This window comes from Xenopus laevis, chromosome 5S, assembly GCF_017654675.1.
Source record: "Xenopus laevis strain J_2021 chromosome 5S, Xenopus_laevis_v10.1, whole genome shotgun sequence".
Taxonomy (NCBI): Eukaryota; Metazoa; Chordata; class Amphibia; order Anura; family Pipidae; genus Xenopus; species Xenopus laevis.
The window spans coordinates 27,132,584-27,154,521 of record NC_054380.1 but is presented as its reverse complement, the minus strand read 5'-3'; the positions used below and the strand labels follow the sequence as shown (position 1 = coordinate 27,154,521).

General features: G+C 40.6%; 1 protein-coding gene across 1 annotated transcript in view; it reads left to right on the top strand.

Moving 5' to 3' along the window:
* pak5.S (p21 (RAC1) activated kinase 5 S homeolog) overlaps window positions 1-21,938 on the top strand; it is a 52,214-nt gene that overhangs the window by 13,917 nt on the left and 16,359 nt on the right. Inside the window, exon 4 of the mRNA XM_018265092.2 lies at window positions 13,741-14,520. Coding sequence (XP_018120581.1) covers window positions 13,741-14,520 — 780 coding nt within the window. The remainder of the gene's footprint in view (window positions 1-13,740; window positions 14,521-21,938) is intronic.

The window sequence follows — 21,938 nt, the reverse complement described above, 5'->3', positions numbered from 1 at the left end:
ATTTATATTTACTGGTAACCTTGTTATGAGCTTATGGGGGGCCTTAACACATGTTGGACCTCAAAAAGCACTTAAAGGAGAAAATTAAGTAAGTAAGGCTAAAATTAAGTAAGCTTTATCAGAAAGGTCTAATATAAATACACTAGTAAACCCTCAAAGTAATGCTGTCAAAAGAAACACATAATTTATTTCATTCTATTGTGTACACATGGGCTTCTGTATCAGACTTCCTGTTTTCAGCATAAACCTCCAGGGCTAGGGCTTGAGCATGCTCAGTTTGCTGCTCTCTCCCTTCTTTTTTTCCCCTCGCTCCTCCCCTCCCTGCTGTATTCTGAGCCCAGAGCTATGAGTGAGCAGGGAGAGACTCAGGCAGGAAGAGATGTCACACCAATCTAATATGGCAGCTGCTATCCTAAACAAACAGAGCACTTCTAGAGCTGTTTACTCAGGTATGGTAAAGCATTCTGCAGAATAAAGATAGTGTTATAGCTTACACTATTGTGGCTAATCTATTGGCAATAAACTGCTTTGGTAGCTTTCCTTCTCCTTTAACCCAAAAAATTCCAAGAAACCCCAGTGCTCTATAGGGACATCTACACTTTCCTTGCTGTGCCTTCCACACAATGTTCGCAAAGGGCTGTGCCCTGGGGAACGGCAGCTCTTGGAAAGTGCTGAGGTGGTAGTTCCAATAATAGAGTTTTCTGAGTTTATGCTGCTTTCTATAATCCCAAAAGGAAATGTAAAGGAAACATAAAAATTGTTGTAAAGCCACTCCCCTGTAGTGTACAGTAACTAATATACATGGTATGTTATAGATCTATCAAATCATAAAATAGCATTATTTGCTTCTGTGAGAACAAATTGTGGAAAATGTTCGCGTTCCATAAATACTTTTTGCTAAAATGAGGAGCAGTGTTTTTGTGTAATGCACCCAAACCTATAACCAGGAAAGCACCATGCTACAGTACCATGTTATTTCCCCGTCTCCACTGAGTAAATCCTATTTACAGAGCTAAAATCAGAAAGAAGTCTTTAATTGACCCTTGAAAGTAGTTGGATGCATAGCTACAGGTCTGGGATGGGGATCCTGTCAGGGTCCCAAGATGGACCCCCCCATGTGACCAATGTTTAGGTTGGGGCAGACATTGGGGCCAGTGAGGTAACACATAGCAACCAGGCAGCTGTGCTTGCTCTACGGTGACCACAGTTCTCGTCTTACTGCTTGCTATGGATTACTGCACTGCTGCAATCTTGCTCTTGGTTGGTGAACCGTTACATTGGTTCTAAAACATAACTTCTTGCTGATAGGTAGAATAGATGTTCTACCTATCAGCAAGTAGTTATGTTTTAGTGCTGATTTAGTGCTGATTTGTTATTAGGTATAAAAGTTTGTAGCGGAGGGCTGATAAATAAGCTTTGAATTAGTGTTCACAGCTCTTGGCTTGGCTCAGACCCTAGAAGGAATGGCAGAGGCTGGTGGGCTGCTAAAGATGTTCTGTTGGCAGTGGGGGATACAGATCTGCTTTGCATTAACAAGCACAGAAAGTGGAACAGAGGGGGCGAGTTGGAATGACTTTCCTTTCCTTGGAATATCAGCTGCTTTCTCTCTCTCTCTCTCTCTCTCTCTCTCTCTCTCTCTCTCTCTCTCTCTCTCATACACAGAAATAAACTGTCAGCTCTTAGAATGGGTCCTGCAATTCTATTTACCTGTAATGCTCACCTGAGTTCATTCCATAAAGTAAAATGGAGCTTCTTCCATAAAGTAAATAGGGTCTGTCGTGTATTCAAGTGACCAGACAATATAAAGACAACAGCCTGTTCCCTACAACTTTCCAGTATTGGGGGGGGGGGTCAATGCTGTATTTAGGGTTAGGGTTATTGTAGGTGGCTGCAGTGAGGGGGGGGGGTCACAGGTTTGTTTGGCAAGGCAGTGGCAATGACAGATAAACCATATCTTGGCGCAAGGCCGGTAAAAACTACAAATGTTTTATAAAACACAAACCCCATAAGCCTGGGTTGGAGAAGCTCTTTGGATGGCTCCCTTTTCCCCTGCAGTAATGTGTTGTTATTCCAAATATAATTGGAACATAGCAGTAGTACAACCAGGGTAAGTGACCTTGCTGCTGGTAGCAATCAGTGCCATACATTATTAGTATTTTTAATTTATATAGACATGACACATTCTACAGCACTTAACATAGATTAAACATTTATTTATCATTTTCATTATCATTAATTTATCATTTCTGCCCTTACCACTTGTTTTCAATCTTGAATCAATGTAGAAGGATCCAGTTTTCCAACGGCTCTGTTAATAAACTGATTTTGGCTACATTGTTTCAGGAGTCAGAAGTGGCACTGAAGAGAGTAGAACAGAATGGCAGATAGTATGTATGTATGTATGTATGTATGTATGTATGTATAACTTTATTCGTAAAGAGCTGTTAAGGAGCAGCATTGTTGTACAGTGCATACAAGTACAATATATATAAAAGTGTACACAGGGAAGACAAATCACATAATAAATATACACAGAGTGAGCAGATTCGGGGGGAGATTAGTCGCCCCAGCTACAAATCTCCTCTTTTCCGGAGCGACAATGTCCCCGAACTGCCTTCCCCCTACCAGCTAAAATGAAAATCGCCTCGGGGAAGGCAAACGCGGCGCTTCGTTTTCCAAAGTCGCCCAAAGTTGCCTCACGAGGAAACATCGGAAAACAAAGCGCCACGTGTGCCTGCCCCTAGATTTTTATTTTAGCTGGCGGAGGGCAGGGGGAAGGCAGTTCGGGAGATTGTCGCCCCGAAGAAGAAGAGATTTGTTGATGGGGCGACTAATTTTCCCGAATCTGCTTGTGCGGCCAGACCCTAAAGCTACACATTTATTGTTATTGTTACTTTTTATTACTCATCTTTCTGTTCCAACCCTCCCCAATTAATATTCCATATTCTCATTCAAATCGATGCTGACATTGCAAACTGGAAAGCTGCAGAATAAAAAGTGAAATAACTAAAAAACTACAAGTAATAAAAAATGAAAACCACTTGTAAATTGCCTCACAATATCACTCTCTACATCATACTAAAAGTTAACTCAAATGTGAACAACCCCTTTAACCAATGTTGGGTTGCAAAACCGATTGTGCAAATATATTTGGGTTCCCTGGTAAAATGGTTCAGAAACACTGTTGTAACTTGTCAACTGCATTGTGAGCCAGCATATACTAGTTGCGGCTGCCCCCTAGTGTTTGTTATTGGTAAATAATGAAGCTGTGCAAGGAAGAAAGAACATCTATGTTGATTGTTTTCATATCCTGTATCAGATCATTATTAGCCATTTGCTGGGGTAGGACGTGTTACATTCATGCTGTTCATCCACTTTGTCATCTGGCAGGTAGACACTTTTATAGAAATCTTTTTTGTACAGCTGAGTGAGAGAGAGAGAACTGGAAGAGTGGAAAAGTACATTCACAATTCCAAACTGGGTACAGGTATAGGATCCATTATCCAGAAAGTTTAGAATTACAGGAAAGCCATTTCCCATAGACTCCATTTTAAGCAAATTCATACCTGTATATATTATAATGCAAGACCAGTATAACACCTCAGGAATTAATCAGTTGTTACTTAATGCAGGGCTTGCACAGTGTGTGTAAGTAAAGAAGCAGAGAACCTAGCCTGGTAGCGTTTTTTTAACTTTAGGGTTTAGTTCTCCTTTAATACTTGACTTTGGGTCTAATTAACAGTTGATGGGGAATTGGGGATCTCTCCATGCAGGGCAGATGAACAGACAATGGGCAACCCTATCTTGAGGACAAATCTCTATTTTACTGTTAAATGAAGTGTATTGGGGCAACTTGTGCTGCAGGACAGATCACTATATGTTATGGTAGATAGGGGGCTGATGGGCAGCACAGTGGATTTATGCAATTTGTGTCCATATTTGCCTAATCGTAGCAGTAGTAGTTTTTATAGGCTTCTGCTTATCAGGTCCATGAAAGTACTGAGCCTATTATCCCTTAATCTGGCTTTTTTCCAGCTCCCTTATTGGGATCAAGATTAAAACAACTGGTGGTGGATACCACATATATGTGTTTAGTATGTTTTGTGTGTACATCTTACTGGAGTGCAGCGCATGTTGGTGCTTTTTAAAGAACGTGGATCACGTGAAATTCTGTAGAACAGCAGCATCAAGTGGACAAAAGGGGGAGCCAAAGGGCTGCTTCAATGTAAATGCTGGAAATGTAACACTCACTTGTACATCCTCTGATTTCAAGTTTTCCTCCATTTTACACCACTACTTTCCCCTCGGGGGGGGGGGTGTGTGTGTGTGTGTGTGTGTGTGTGTGTGTGTGTGTGTGTGTGTGTGTGTGTGTGTGTGTGTGTGTGTGTGTGTGTGTGTGTGTGTGTGTGTGTGTGTGTGTGTGTGTGTGTGTGTGTGTGTGTGTGTGTGTGTGTGTGTGTGTGTGTGTGTGTGTGTGTGTGTGTGCGCGCACTATATAAATTGTTTTAATGTTGTTCCCTGCATTATTTTGGTTTCCACAATGAGAACATACAAACATACAGGTATCACTTCAAAGAAATGCAATAAGAGTGAAATGGAACAGAAAGCAGCCAGAAGGAGAGAAGAAAAGGGGGACATACAAAGAAAATGGAAAGTTCTGGGCCATGTGGAGAATTATAAAGATAATAAGGATGGCCCTAATCCCTGGCAGGATGGCAAAGCAGAACAGGGCAAAGCAACAACAAGAAAACAGAAGGAAAAGGTGAATCAGAAACAGAAGGAAGAAACTGAATCAGAAACAGAAGGAAAAAGCTGAATCAGAAACAGAAGGAAAAAGCTGAATCAGAAAGAAGAAGCTGAACCAGAAACAGAAAGAATAAGCTGAACCAGAAACAGAAGGAAGAAGCTGAACCAGAAACAGAAGGAAGAAGCAGAATCAGAAACAAAAAGAATAAGCTGAACCAGAAACAGAAAGAATGAGCTGAACCAGAAACAGAAGGAAGACGCTGAATCAGAAACAGAAGGAAGAAGCAGAATCAGAAACAAAAAGAATAAGCTGAACCAGAAACAGAAGGAAGACGCTGAATCGGAAACAGAAGGAAGAAGCTGAACCAGAAACAGAAGGAAGAAGCTGAATCAGAAACAGAAAGAAGAAGCTGAACCAGAAACAGAAGGAAAAAGCTGAATCAGAAACAGAAGGAAGAAGCTGAACCAGAAACAGAAGGAAGAAGCTGAACCAGAAACAGAAAGAAGAAGCTGAATCAGGAACAGAAGGAAGAAGCTGAATCAGAAACAGAAGGAAGAAGCTGAATCAGGAACAGAAGGAAGAAGCTTAATCAGGAACAGAAGGAAGAAGCTGCAGAATTTGAATCAGAAGGAAGACATTGCAGAACTCTCAAACAGAAAGAATCTGATTATTTTAAAGGAAAACTATACCCACAAAATGAATACAACAGATATCAAATTCAGTGACATTAAAGAATCTCACCAAATTGGAATATATATTTAAGTAAATATTGTCCTTTTACTTCTCTTGCCTTGAACCACCATTTCATGATGGTCTCTGTGCTGCCTCAGAGATCACCTGACCAGAAATACTACAACACTAACTGTAACAGGAAGAAGTGAGGAAGCAAAAGGCAGAACTCTGTCTGTTAATTGGCTCATGTGACCTAACGTGTGGTTTGTTTGTGTGCACCCTGAATCCTACGATCCCAGGGGGTGGCCCTTGTTTTTTAAAATGGCAATTTTCTATTTAGGATTACCCAATGGCACATACTACTAAAAAAGTATATTGTTATGAAAATGGATAATTTACATGAAGCAGGATTTTACACATGAGCTGTTTTACTCAATATCTTTTTTATAGAGACCTACATTGTTCGGGAAGTATAGTTTTCCTTTAACATACTTTTCAATAAATAAACAGATTACACTTTTAGTATAATCAAACTTTTTGTAATGTCTTTTTTTATTTTTCTAATTGCAAACCATTTAAAAAGTTTAATCAGTTGCTTATTGGCACTGGTATTTTAAAATGTAATTTAAATGCTGATGCCAGACACGGCAGCATTCGAATAAGGGCATTCTCATACTAATGGCAGAGTTTTGATCTGGAAATGAGACAGAGTGAATCATCGGTGCTCCCACGAGGGGCCAGGATTAGAGGGGTATTAAAGAAATGAGCATGGCCTGTTTGTAGAGATAACATCTGTGTGTTGGGGAGAAGTGGAATGTGTATGTTCTGCACAGATAAAAGCGCAAGCTCAGTGGGTGTGTGTGAGTCAGGGCACACGGCAGCCTCTTACTCAGCGTGTGGCACGTAGGAACAATTTTGCTTTCTACAACTTTTTTAAAAAAATATTTAAAGCTGCAATCCCTGCCTGGTGGGGGGAATGAGAATGCTTTGCTTTAGAAACAGAATGGAGCCATTAAAGGACCAGTAACAATGTCAAGTTAATAAATATTTATGCATATAAATTCAATGTATTAAATTGTGCACCGTTTTGTCAATATTGAGAGTTAGGGCTCTTGCACACACACATACATGTGGTATTTTTTGCATTTCTTAGCGGTGGAGCTTTTCTGCGTTCCACCACAAAGGAATGGACGAGTAAGAAGAACCAGTTCATTTTAATCTCCGCCCAGAAGATTAAGGAAATTAAGATACAGTTTAATGCCTTCCACCTGCAATTCAGCTTTACCCCAAATCCTTCCCTCCCTAGTTGCCATTCAGACTGTTTTCTGATCCTCCAGGTGGGTATCCCCAAAGTTTAGGAACCACAGTCATAAATGCTGTCAGGTCCATATTTACAGTTGTGTTCAGAATAATAGCAGTGTGTTCAAAACAGTGAATAAAGTTCAAAATCCTTATGATAGGTTTTATTTCCATCCAGGCAAACGCATAGGGAACACTGCACATTCTATTCCAAACCAAACCAGGAAGAAAAATGGATGAAATTTGTGTTATTCCTTTAGAGAAAGTGAAGAAAAGGGAATATTAGGCAGTAGTCCCTGCATTCTTCTTCCCCAACTCATTGACTGTATCAAGTGAAAGATGTTTCAAGCTTTTGCTTTCCTTGAATGACTCCACCAACTTCCAACAACTTGTTCCACAATTCTTCTGCATTTCTTGCCTCAAAAACATCCCACGTCACTTCCCACAAGTTTCTATTGGGTTGGGGGATTGGGCCACTCCATAACGTCAATCTTGTTTGTGTGGAACCAGGATGTTGCTCAGTTACTGATGTGTTTGGGCTCGTTGTCTTGTTGAAACCCCCATTTCAAGGGCATTTTCTCCTCAGCATAAGGCAACATGACCTCTTCAAATATTTTAATGTATTGAAACTGAACCATGATCCCTGGTATCAAGGGATACATAGGCCCAACACCATAGTGTGAGAAACATCCCCATATTATGATACTTGTGCCACCAGCTTCACTGACTTCACTCTGTACTGTGTTTTGAATTCAGTGTTGGGGGCTCATCTGACAACCTGTCTGCGGCCCCTAAACCCAAAAAGAACAATCTTGTTTTCATCAGTCCACAAAATGTTGCTCCATTTCTCTTTAGGCCAGTCAGTTTGTTCTTTGGCAAATTGTAAGCTCTTCAGAGACTTTTTTTCAACAATATAACTTTGTGGGGGCTTCTTTCCAATAGCTTGGCTTCATATAGGCGCCTTCTAATTATAACAGTATCACAGGTAACTTTACTCCTTCTTTCATCTTCCTGGAGCTGATCATTGGCTGAGTCTGCGTCATTTTGGCTATTCTTCTGTCCATTCCAATGGGCATTTTCCCTTTTCGTCCACGACTTTCAGTTTTGGTGCCATTTGAAAGCATTTGAGATCATTTTAGCTAAGGAGCCTCTCATTTTCTAAACTTCTTTCTATGTCCTCCTCTCTCCAATCGAATTTTGAATCAAAGTCCGCTGTGAATAAGTTCACTAATTGAACTCCACACTGCTATTATTATGTGGAACAAGCTATTATTGTTTAGAAAAAGCTATTATTATTTGGAACAAGCTATTATTTGGAACAAGCTATTATTTGGAACAAGCTATTATTTTTTGGAACACTGCGATTATTTGGAACAAGCTATTATTTTTTGGAACACTGCGATTATTTGGAACAAGCTATTGTTTTTTGGAACACTGCTATTATTTGGAACAAGCTATTATTATTTGGAACAAACTATTATTATTTGGAACACTGCTATTATTTGGAACAAGCTATTATTATGTGGAACACTGCTATTAATATTTGGAACAAGCTATTTTTATTTGGAACACTGCTATTATTTGGAATAAGCTAATGTTGTTTGGAACAAGCTATTATTATGTGGAACAAGCTAATATTATTCGGAACACTGCTATTATTTGGAACAAGCTATTATTATTTGAAAGAAGCTATAATTATTTGGTACAAGCTATAATTATGTGGAACAAGCTAATATTATTTGGAACAAACTGTTATTATTAGGAATTAACTATTATTATTAGGAACACTGCTATTATGTGAAACAAACTTTTATTATTTGGAACACTGCTATTATTTGGAACAAGTTATTTTGTGGAACAAGCTATTATTATGTGAAACACTGCTATTATTTGGAACAAGTTATTGTGTGGAACAAGCTATTATTATGTGAAACACTGCTATTATTTGGAACAATGAATGAGTCAATGGCACAGAATCAGCAGCATGGCATGAGTGCTGGGTCTGTTGGGTTTCTATTATTCTAATACAACTATTAGTAAATTATTTGCCACGTAGAAATATAATTTCTACCACCAACAGTGATTGGTCAGGTCAGGTTAGTGATGTTGGACTTGCTATTATTCTGAACACAACTGTGTATTAAAAATGTGCATCATTAGGATGTGTGTGGCCAGTCACAATGACTGGCCGTCACATGGAAACTGGCTGGCAATCCCACAATATAAAAATGCCTGGTGGGACCCAGGAAGTTTGGGGTGCAATGTTGTTACAGGCGGCCAGCACCAGTTAGGTTACTGGGAAAATTTACATTGAAGCAGTATAAATATAACATTTAAAGCACATCCCTTCTTATTTATAAAGCTGTATAAAATAAACTTTTTTTCCATTTTAAAATGTTCTGACTGAAACACAGCAAAAAATATCAATTTTTTATAGTAGTTTCCATTTCAGCCCTGGTCTTGTGATATCTCAGGCTCTTCCTTGTTCACAAACCAAATAGCCAGAACCATTATTCTCACGTATGTACTGTTAGTATTAGGGATGCACCAAATCCAGGATTCGGTTTGGGATTCAGCCAGGATTCAGCCTTTTTCAGCTGGATTCGGATTCTGCCGCATCCTTCTGCCTGGCCAAACCGAATCTGAATCCTAATTTGCATATGCAAATTAGGGTCAGGTAGGGAAATCACGTAACTTTTTGTCACAAAACAAGGAAGTAAAAAATGTTTTCCCCTTCCCACCCCTAATTTAGGATTTGGATTCGGTTCGGTATTTGGCCGAATCTTTAGCGAATGATTCGGGGGTTTGCCCGAATCCAAAATAGTGGATTCGGTGCATCCCTAGTTAGTATGCCACGTGAAGGCTGCAGTTTTCAGTTGGTCTTTTATTATTAGTGGTAGTTTGCTTCCCAAATGGAGCTTAAAGACGTCAGTCTTTCTACGCTGGTACATTTCCATATTCCTGTACCTGTGCCAGGTACCCACCTGTCTGTGCCAGCCATTAAGGTGCAAGTGCTCCATGGACGGGTGCTAAGGGTGCAATTAGGCCAGTCTGATTAGACAGAAGACAGCAGAAATGCAATTTGCAGGATCACAGTGATTAATGCTATGATGGACATTTAAAAATGCAGTTCTTTCCTGAATACATTGGCAGACAGGTCCATCTATGTCACTGCAATGGCCGATTGGTGTCATTACAAACGCTGGTACCAAACACTAGCAATAAGATGTGCTGGTAATGAAGGATGCTGCTACACGTCCTTCTATTTTTAATAATGTCTAATAGAACATAAGAGAAGTACAAGGGTAATGAAATGTTTCCATTGTTGTTATGGCAACATCAGATTCAAAGAAAAAAAAGCTGCCATCCAGAATGGAGATTGTACCCTGCCTCTGCGCTGGCACCTTTATCTTTTTTGTTCTTTGTCTTCACTAATAACAAGCAAAATCTTCTTTTGGAATGTGCCTGATTTGAATGTGGAGATGCTGGGTAATTATGGGCTCTTGTCAGCTAGTTAGGCCACCCGTGGCCCAGTGGAGGGGGACAAGGTGAGACCCCTTGTCTCTTTAGCTTGACTGATAACCTCTCACAAGCACCTATGGGTGGCATCGCTACTCAGCTCAGTCAATCGGGGCAGTATCATTGTCCAATGGTCTCTTATAACCAACTTGTGGTCATGGGGGGCTATATAGAGGCTGTGTCCCCACCCACATTGTCCAATGGTCTCTTATAACGAGGGATGCGCCGAATCCAGGATTTGGCTTGGGATTCGGCCAGGATTCGGCCTTTTTTAGCAGGATTCGGCCGAACCTAATCCGAATCCTTATTTGCATATGTAAATTAAGTGCGGGGAGGGAAATTGCGTGACTTTTTGTCACAAAACAAGGAAGTAAAATTTTTTTTCCCTTCCCACCCCTAAATTGCATATGCAAATTAGAATTCGGATTTGGTTCGGTATTCGGCCTAATCTTTCGCAAAGGATTTGGGGGTTTGGCTGAATCCAAAGTACTGGATTCGGTGCATCCCTACTTATAACCAACTCGTCTTTATGGGAGGGGCTATATAGAGGCTGTGCCCCCACTCACAATGTCAAACTGTCAATTAAAACCAAGTTCATGAGTATCGGGATCTCTATCATGATGTTATGTTGTTACAGATATATGTGAGACATTGGCTGGGTATGAGCCATATAAATCTGCTGGGACTAAATAGAAGGCAAGTCTACATAAGGCTGGTGTTGCCTGCACAAAAGATTCATTCCTGTCATTTGCAACCTGCTACCCAAAATAACTGGAAATGATAAAATTGATGTCAGTGGGTTTTATTAAAGGAGCACTAAACACAAGTCTTGGGTTCATTTTTACCCAAAACACGGTATGAAGGTGTGAATGAGTGACTGGGCTGTAGTGCATCTGAAATGTAATTGCAGTGCAATGGTCTCTCTTGCCGTCTGCTAATTAAGAGAGATGAGCTATCTGGGAATAGAAGAATGATCTGCCCATGATATCTCCCCTGTGCAAAATCTTATATTTAACCCCATCCCTGCTGTGGCGCTCAGATCTTTCCACCCTGCCTATTGTCAGTAAACCAGTGTACAGTATATATGGAAGAGAGAGCAGGCAGGGGGCTCCAGAGTTACTCACCCGTACTTGGGAATTCAGCCTTTCAGCAGTAGTTTGTGGCGCATTGTCTCCAATACTTGCCTCAAACAATATCTCATTGGAAAAAAGGAGCTGCTTCTTATTAAAGCACCATGGCCCATTTTTATATGGGCTGCTTAGATCAATGGCCAGAAACCACTGACTCTCTGCACTGGTGTGGACTCTGTACTGTAGTGTGCTGCCTGTATTGTCACGTCCTTGTGTTTGGTGCTCAAGGGAATAATCTGTCTCCTTTTAGCTCTGAACCCATTAACAAAGCTTTCTGCATGGATACTATTGCATAAGGAGAGCACCATGTTAGGCCACTTTTAAAATATAACTGTATTCAGCGCAGTGGTGTTACCAGACACAGAGAACTTTATTTTAAAGGGCACCATTGCCTCATGTTTTCCTGGAGAGGGGGTATTAATATGACCCTGCACTAGGGGGTGCAATTGAAAGCCCCTATAGAACACCCCTGAGTGCTCCAATACTAGGTCTTGGCATATCCTTCAGAGAGAAATACCAGAAATCTAATGCTCTCCATTTTGGTCTGTGAAAAACATAGCAGCAGTTAGTCTTTATTTTTTTTTTTTTTGCATCATGCCCTACACTTTGTAAATGACCCAGGGAAAGCTGGTCCTGCAATTTAGAGTTCTTTTTTCACTTTCAGTGGGCCATTCCCACCCATTTAATAACAAATCCTGCTTTTTAGGGTGTTAAACCACACCTTATTTTCTTTTCTGGTTAGGAGGGAAAGGGAAATTTTTTGCCAACCTGTCTGAGAGGTGGGATAAGAAATACATTGCTATAGAGGCAGTTAAAATAATATTTCCATTACACATAAACAATAGGAAAATAAAAGAAAGCTTTAGTATCTTTGCCCTATAATAACCTGGCAATATGTACAACATGCAAAGTATCATTCCCCTCCCCCCCGGCTACCAACAACCAGCGAACGGGGGTTAATAAAGGTACATACTGTCAGATGTATATATAATGTAGTCTATAGGGGCAGCGTGCGTCACTATGACAGTTAGTCTATACTAGACTAGAGACTATATTTCCTATTTGACTGCAGACATACACAATATACATACACAAACATAGACGCACATGATAAATCCAATCATTGTACTTCCTGGAACCCATACAGCATACCAATATGATCTTGGAAACATTGCAGAGATGTTTTATAAGGACAAGCTGTTAATTGCCTACTTCATTATTGTCAACGTTAATTCAGTGTTTGGGGTTTGAGGGGGGATTCTATTGCCTGTGTATAGCAGGAGAAGAAGACAGCCGTTCTCACAGCCAGGTTCATTAGAGCTTATCACTAGAGGACAGGCCGGGAGAGATTCTGCATGAAATATGGCAACTGTCATGGCTGCCCTGAACAAATGCAAGACGTGTTCAGCAAGCGGGAGCAATGAAACGAACAGCACAGAGGGGAGCTCTCCTTTATTTCCATACATCGCATACGATCGATTTCTTTTTGTCTTTACTTTACACTGGTTCCTTCGTTTTGCATTTGGCACAGGAATATATTGTATGAGCCCCGTCGATTCTTTCACACAAGGAGCCACATCTCTCCCACTATTGACACTGTGAAATGTTAATTTTTAGTGATGAGATAAGAGCGGCATTCACATTCAGAAGACAATTTGTAAAGTCTTATCTAAAGTTTTGATAAAATGTATAAATTGTCAAGCAATTGACTGCTAAGGTAGGGACAGAAGAGTTTCTGGTATTAACATTTATTAACAGGTATTTAGTAATAACTAAAACGACTTCTTTGCTAACTTTACTAGTTTTCATAATGCTATTTATCATCTACTCCCCTTAGGCCTCGTGAATGAGCCCTGTAAAACATTATAATTCTTAGTTTAGTCAGACTGGTGGGGGAGGATTCTATTAAAGGTTGGATTTTAGAGGTTTTTGAAACTACGACTAAACTCACAAATTCTCAAACTACGAATGTTCTGAGATTTATTTCAAAAATCTGAACTGAGTTTTTTGGACATTTCCTAATGAAAAAAAAAACGTAAAAAACTTAAAAGTCCGAATTGATTTAGAGCAGTCCGGTAGAATCGGAACAGCTCCCATCGACTTCTAGAGGACCTTGGCAAGTTATACCTGACAAAGTTGCCTGTCAATTGTTAGTAAATGGGCCCCACATGATTTGATTAAGCTTTGGAATGGAAACACTTGAAATAATGGCCTGCCCATGTCAAAAATTCTAGATGATTGACATAGCAAGTACAAACTGAATACAAACATATAAATGTGACCTGAAAATTTAATTTCTGTTTTTTTTATTGTGGAAAGACAAGAGTATCTTTACTGTTCTTTGTAACCAAGCCTTGTTCTTTCTTTGTGCAGACCATTGTTCGAGGCAGTAAACCAGCACAAGATGCTTACATCAATGGCCTGCTGGAAGACTTTGATAATATCTCAGTGACACGATCCAATTCCCTCCGCAAAGAAAGCCCACCAACTCCCCGTCTGGGGCATTCGAACCACTTGAAAGGGTTCCCAGAAGAAAATGGCTTCTTTGCTTTCTCCCAGTATAGCTGTGAACCTGAGGTGCAAAGGAGTAATATCTCGGAACGATACAAGGAAAGGAGCCTTAGTGCGGAGCAGGCCGAGGTTTTTTATAAAGCAAACAAACCTGCCAGGCACAATGGTCATCCAGTTAAAATGAGATCTTATGAGACATATTTCCCTGAAGTAAAATCTGTTAGGGCAGAATTGTCAAGTTACCCATCAGAATATCACCCCCAACTGGAAACAAAGAGTAAATCTGTTGATCAGTATGATTACCACAGCATGGCCGGTAAATCACTTCAGGACTACAGGGATTACTTCCCACCATCTATTACAGGGACAATAATGCTAAGTGAGGGCTCCAGAGAAAGACTTGAGTACAGCGAATGGGGTGAAGGGCTACCCAAGGATGATTACGACAAGAGGCCAAAGTCGTCATACGTCACCCAAACAAGTCCTCAACCAGCCATGAGACAAAGGTCAAGGTCAGGGTCTGGCCTTCAAGAACCAATCATCCCATATGGTACTGGGGTTATGAAAACCAACCAGCAAGGCCATCCGTTCAGTTCTTATACCTACCCACGTTTGTCAGAAACTGGAGGGTGCATTCCAAAGGTAATGAAAAAGTTTAAAGAAATAATATCAAAATAGGGCTAGAACATAAATATACAGGTATCAGTGAATTCTATTGCTTTAAACCTGTGATGTCCATCATTTTGTACTCCAGGCATTATTGATCCAGCACCCACCAACAGCCAGAGGTTATGTTACCCATCTGTGCTGTAAACCTTGGCATAAAAATTCTACTGTGTTGTATATTTAGTTTCATGGCATAATGTGTGGGTGCATGTGTGAATTAATGATGTTAGGGTCAAATTTCTCACATGCCTACCCTAAACCCACCTTATCCTAACCTGTGCTCAACCTGGCCCACTACGCCAGTTTATATACCTGCCCTGTTAGTGATGTCACTGGAGGGGTTGGGGTGTGTATGTGTCTATAAATAAGCATTATCCCACCAGTAGATGGACAAGTATGTTGCAGAGAGGTCAAGAAGGGCCTGTGTTGCCACCCACTTACAACCTGTCTTGGGGGTAATTGGTCAGATTGAACCTGGACAACCCGCTCATCTCTAGTGTAAATAGAACCCTTGACACTTTCAGTGGTTGGTCTTTTTGATCTATGGTGTGCTGTGTTCAGATACACGTCCGACACAGAATATGTATCAAAGGGAAACCTGGCAACATAGAATGTACAGTGCTAGCATGTTATTCTTTCATTAGATTCTACATTGCCTGGCACCAAAAAGGTTAAAATTGTACTCTGCCATATCATATAGCTTGCTGACTATAAGGGGCAATTTAAATTAAGGGTCTGCACTTGATCATTCCCACTGCCATGCTAAATATTCTACTCTTTATTGGTATGTCTCAGCTGTGATGATTCAGATCATATAATATCAGGTGTGAAAAGTAATTACACAGACTAATTAAACCTTAATGGATAATGAATGTGCCCATACCACAGAAAACTTTTTCCTAATAAAAAAAAAGTAATGAGCAAGAAGTAATTAAAGCAGAGATCTGACAATTATATAACCAGCTGCAGTGTTTTCCAGAAAATAAGGTTGAACAGGAATTTACCTGCATTAGTTGACAGAAGTCCTTTAGGGTATTTACTTCCATAAAATATTTTTAAAAAAAACAATGCCCTTCATTGATTGATCCCTGGGAAATATATATATATATATAGAAAATACAAGGTTGATAATTAATGTAGAACCATGTTATATGGCAGATTACTAGTACCAGTCAGAATGTAATAATTTGCCCAGTAGTACCAGTTTCTATGATACTGTATTTGAACCACATGGAGCATGTACTGTATGTATCACTGGCACTCCTAACAAAATCCAAGATGGTGACTGCATCTGAAGAGCTTTGCAGGCCTGAGTAATTATAGAGATTCTGAAAGTTTAGGCTGGTTCTGTAAGTTTAGTTTTAGTGATGTATGGGTCAAGAAAAACTCAACCGCACCCAACGCTAACCCGCCTCTTTCACCTTTTTATATACCCATGGCCGTGATGTCATAAAAGGGGCGGGACCTGCACAAGTATTTAAAAAGTTGCACGCAGAGGCAGAAGTGGGGCAGAGGAAGGCTGCAGGAGGGAGAATGGAGGCTAAAGTTCAGCCTGAACCCGCCCGAGGATGTCACCTCAAACCCGCCTGACTTGTGGGTAAACCCGTAGGCTTTGGGTCTGCCCGCACATCCCTATTCGGTATATAAAATAATGCACTTCTACTTGCGGAATTGTATAATTGTATTTAGGGTTTAGTTCTCCTATAAGTTAGTGAGCAGAGAAAAGTTTTGTGATGTTGCTCTGCTAAAAAATCAAGTAAGTGTTAATTTAAAGCCAATCAAAACCTTCTGGGATGAACTGGAACATCAGGCTTGTAGCCTTCCAGCATGCCATGCCACTCAGTGACCCCTGGTTGTATCCTACCAATCTGGGCAACCCCATCCCCACAAGTGAGTTTTGCTGATTCACAACCACCACTGGAAACCTCCACTTACCCATGACTGCCTTATATTGTGTCAAAATGTAGCACCGTTTTTATTCCCCAACTGCCTTTATCAATAATTATTTTTAACGTTTATGTTTTTTTAATTTAGCACTTACAAATTAAATATAGAGATTGATAATCATTGCAAACCTGTGAGCCGTTATAAAGCCTATGTTGCTGACTCAGATTCAGCTTTAGTAATAAAATGTAATTGTCAGTTTCAGTGAAGAGGGGGTGGGTATGGGGTGCCAAGTGCTATCTCACTTACTAAGAACAAGGCTTTCGCTCTCATTCCCAGTGAGCCGGCAACACAAAAGGAATCTGTTTTGCTTAAGCTCTAATAACCGTCTAGAGTCATTTCTTAAACGCACAGTCTCACTGATTAGATTAATACTCATGAATTTTCATTGCAAAGGATTCCTAAGATTGACTTCATTCTAGAACTGGAGTCAGAATGGAGCCTTCAGAACAAGACAGTCTTGCTTGAGCCTTTATATGGTCACAGAAGCCCTCAGTGACTTACAGTGGGGGTACATGATCCCTTATAATACATGAGTGATATTCAGAGTTTTTCAAGTCAAGTCAAAGTCAAAGTAAACTTTATTGTCATCTCAGCAGTATACGAATATACAGTGAGACGAGACGACGTGGCTCCAGCTAGTACGTATCACAAAAAGGCACTTAAAAATACAGTTCCCTGTATAACTCAGCCTGCAGCGTTGTGCCTTTATATGGTCACAGTACCCCTCAGTGACTTCTAATATCCTTATCATTTACAGTAGGGGGTACATTATCCCTTATAATATGAGTGATACTCGAAGTTCCCTGTATATCTCAGCCTGCAGCCTTGTGCCTTTATATGGTCACAGAACCCCTCAATGACTTCTAATATCCTTATAATTTACAGTAGGGTGTTTATTATCCTTATAATATGAGTGATACTCGGAGTTCCCTGTATAACTGAGCATTCAGCCTTGTGCCTTTAAATGGTCACAGAACCCCTCAGTGACTTCTAATATCCTTATCATTTTACAGTAGGGGGTACATTATCCCTTATAAAACATAATTGATACTACAAGTTCCCTGTATAACTCCTGTATAACTCCTCAGTATAACTCAATACTCAGTTTTCATGACCTGTTCCATATTTTATTTCCTAAACATTTATCTCATTTTATGGCTTGATAAAGGCCACTGGAGAATAGTGTGGGTTACTATAGTTAAGGGCTCACCAGTAACAACGTGGGGTTCACCCTGGGGGTGTGGGTGGGTAGTTAATAGCAAAATAAATTGCAAGCTCCCATGGTTATATTTGACCTGTTGAGTGTCTGCTGCCATTTCTGTTCGCTGGGCAATGCTAAATGTTCTAAAAGTAAACAAAGGCATTCATGGGCAAAAACGATTCACTCTTTTTTCCCTCCCATTTACTTTGAAAGGAGATTACCTGTGGGTTCCAGATGCTCTTAGGTAGTAGATGTGTATGACTGGAAGGGAAGTTCCGTTACTTTATTATCTTCTTATTTGCTGTTTCAGGAATTTTGCTCATTTAGATCAGCTATTAGATTTGTCTCCTTGATTTTGGGGGGTATAATTTTAGTAGAATCTGGGGCTGAGCATGTTTTTGTAACCCCCTTTTTTTTGCCACAACCATTGTGGGCGAATGAATAGACTGCTTTTATGTGTGTGTTTTGTTTTGAGGAAGAGATTTATATTCTAGACTGTACCCCACTAGCCAACAATAGATTGCCTTGGCGTAGTGTGTCAGGGACGTTCGTTTCTAGAGGATCGCTTGGACTTGAGCCACCAACCCGATATAGATGAACCTGTAAGTATAGAAATAACTGGCAAAAGTTTGACATTATCTTAGACCTCAAATCTCATCACCTTCTGGCTGGGCTTTGGGATGACTGTCAGGCTTATCTCTCCTGGCACCGCCCCAGGGCCCCTCAGTGGGGTTCATCCATCAGACTCGGAATCACTGACCAGGCTACAGTTGTGTTATGGATAGCTAGCTCTGAGGTTTCTTGTGCTCATTGCGTTCTTTTAGTGACTTTTATTACCTGTGTGACTTACAGATGGAATACATTAGTCTCTGTATTATAGCATGGTGGTGTCACATCAATAGTTTTATTATTATTATGGCTTTCTTTGCCTGTGTCTTACTCTGCTCAGGAATCTTAAATTCCATGCGACACGGGAAGAGATGATTGACGTGACGTTTCTCTGCACTAGAGGAGAATGTGAGCTTAGCTGCACAGATTATGTTGAGAGAAGCTTCCCCACATCATCATATTATGTTTTCTTTGATCTTTCCCATTAGAAGGAACTCAGCTTCAATGCTAACTCTATATACATATTAAAACTAAAACCCTTTCTATCAGCATTTCCATTGACATCTACCAAAAAAAAAAAAGGGATGTAAACCCATCAGTTTAATTTTACTAAATTAAAGAATCTGTTAACGGATAGATTCCTTACAATGTTTCACTGCTCTATTTGTAAATATAATTGCAAATGAAAGCAGCTTATGTCTGTGCCTTTCTTTTTTCCACTCTGGTTATACTGACTTTTGAAACAGTACAGCAGAAGCCAACAGATGCGAAGAAAAATGCAAGGCCGATTTCGCTACATTGTTTCAAGAGACAGAACCACCAGTGCAGCCAGACAGGTTAGACGTTTACAAATAGCTTTAAAAACAGTGGCAATATTTAAAGACAAGGAAAGTAGAATCTTTGGGGTGGGGGGCAAGATGTCCAGCGTCGTCTGAGCATGCCCAGTGCAGAAATCCACAAGGAATTTCATTGCTATGCATGTTTTCAATTTTCTATTTTAAGCAAACTTGCAAATTGAGCATTTAGTTAGTCTGCATTTCATTTCCAGTCATGGGCACATCCCATACTACATAGCAGGCTGCAACCGGCATGGCCACTTTTTGTTGGCTAATAAACGCCATGGAGAATAGGGGTCCTCACAGTCTGAATGTGATGATTAGTCAAAGTGTATATCATAGGCTGAACCCACTGGTCTTCTTCTACAGATATGTTATCCAGAATGCTCTGGACCTGAGGTTTCTCAGATAAGGGATCCTTCTGTAATTTTGGCCTCTGTACCTTGTACCTGTAAACTTTAATTTTACCCAGTAGGATTTTTGGCACTGTTTTCTTATTACAGCAGATGGGAGGAGAATGTATATATGATTAAACGATTGAAATTATATTTCAGTAAATATAGTGATTCCTTTGTGCTCATTAAAAGTAGAGGGCAATGGGACATTAGGCAGGAATGATGAGCACAGCATTGTGCTTATCTCTCTGTACTTGGAGTCGCTGACCCTGTAGAGGCACGCAGGGCCAAACTGCATTTCACATTCAGGGCTCAATGATGGATTTCATGTCTAAGCGCAATCCGCTCCGCTGATCTGATCTCCAATGCACGCTCTGCATTCTCCTCCCTTCCCTCTGCGCTCTTCCCTGGGGAATGGAATTAAATGCGGCACAGAAAAAAAAAAGCACATTAAGTACAAGCTGCTCCGCCGCCGTGGGTTTGTGTTGCTAAAAGCTCCCCCCGCCTGTTCTGGCTGATAAAAGATGCATTGTTATCTGCAGTCTCCTTTCTCTCTGTTCCGCTTGCTCTCTCATGGGTGGGTCCCATTGGTTGCCCCCTTTGTTACTGAACAGCAAAAGAAATGAAGAAGTTGTGCCACATGCAGTGCTAATTACCTCTTGCCTGTGAGCATGAGAGACCTCTTTATTCAATTTACTCAGTTGCAGGTAAAGCTGCCATTCATACAGCCCATCCACTAGGCAGTCTCTTACTATACACACTCAGTCTGGAGTTTTGCGCCTGTCTCCTGGCACCATCTTACCTTATTACGCACAAACTATCCCAGTGGAGCAGAGAGGTATTCTATTTGGAGAGGTGATTAATAAAAGGCATTTCATTAGGTTGTTTATAATAATCTCAGGGTTTTTTGGGGGGGTAGGATGCTGCCCCCTTGCCCCTCCATGCTGAGTTTTTAGTGCCAGAGTAGATACAGTCATTATTCACTATTTATTGCTATTGAGCTCTCTGCACTAGAAGAGTTGAAATTGTGATTTTAAAATTTTTTTCTGGCTCTTTAAATTACCAGAATCAATTTTTGGTGCCCCTGGTGATCTGCTGGCTGCTGCCACCTCAGGCAAGCTGAGAAAGGTTGAACTCTTTTTGGGGCCAAGTCTCCCTAAATCTTTTATTATTCTCCACTTATAACCATTTTGCAGTTAGAGCTCTATACCCTGATACTCAGATCTTGCTGTGATGTACACACAGTTTGTGATAGTGCCATCCGCTGTTATCATTTGCCTTACTGTGCACCTTGCTTTACAGTTACAGACACTAATACTATTCACAGTATGCCATAGTAGCAGCTCCATACATTACCATCTTGCCTTTCTATACCCACTGTCTCATAGTTTCAAGCCGTTCCCCTGGCATCATCTTGCCCTACTATACTCACCATGTCTCGTGTACTCACCATCTGCCCTATGCTTAAGGTGAGGGCTATGTCGTTACACTCTGCACCTTGCACATGGATTTCATTAATCTCTTGCTGGAGCCCAGATACTGCTTGAATGAGCCATGCTGTGTGTCCCTCCAAATTGACTCCCACTATTCCTTACCTAGAGCCCTTTTCCTTGGCTATGCCCTGCTTTCCATACTTCCAACACTGCTCTTCCCACAATGAAAACTAAAAAGGATAAAGTACTTAACATGGCTGATAAGTGACCAAATATCCCTAGCATGAGCCTGTGCCTTTCTGCTGGAACGATTATAGAAGAATGCGGCTATTGTGCCACCGGTACCAAAGCCCTTTCCCTTTTGTCTCTGTTTTTGCCTCCGTAGCATAACCCCGTCAGATGATGTTCCACTGCGGAATTCAATTTCACAGTTCAGTTAGGTCCTTGATTATGCTGCCAAATTCAGATTAATGTGCCTTTAACTAACATGAATCAAGGGACGTCTGGCTGACAGCCAATACCCTTGCTTTGCCATGTGAGGGCTGCCTCCTTCAGTTGTATACCCGAGGGCCATTGCCACTGATAACCCTCACTATCATTATAATTTGTGATACTTTAGTAGTGAAAGTCAGACTCACCCTTAAATTGTAGATTGCGCTGGCAGGGAATTGTTGTAATGACTGATACAGGGATTTTATATATTTATACTGTATGACCTACACACTGCATCATAACTACGTAGCTGCTACACACAAACTGCTTTATGGGGACTGCCACTGCTCCATCTGCATAATCCTATCACACATCATATTGTTGCAAGGGAATGAGAAACCCATCAAACCTATTATCCACTGCAACATAAGGGAATACCTGTCCTTTATAAAACATGCAATTTTTTTCAAAACAGATAGATCCTCAAACAACATGAGGTTCCATTGCCTCCTGTCATCTTCCATATACCTGTATGCATACC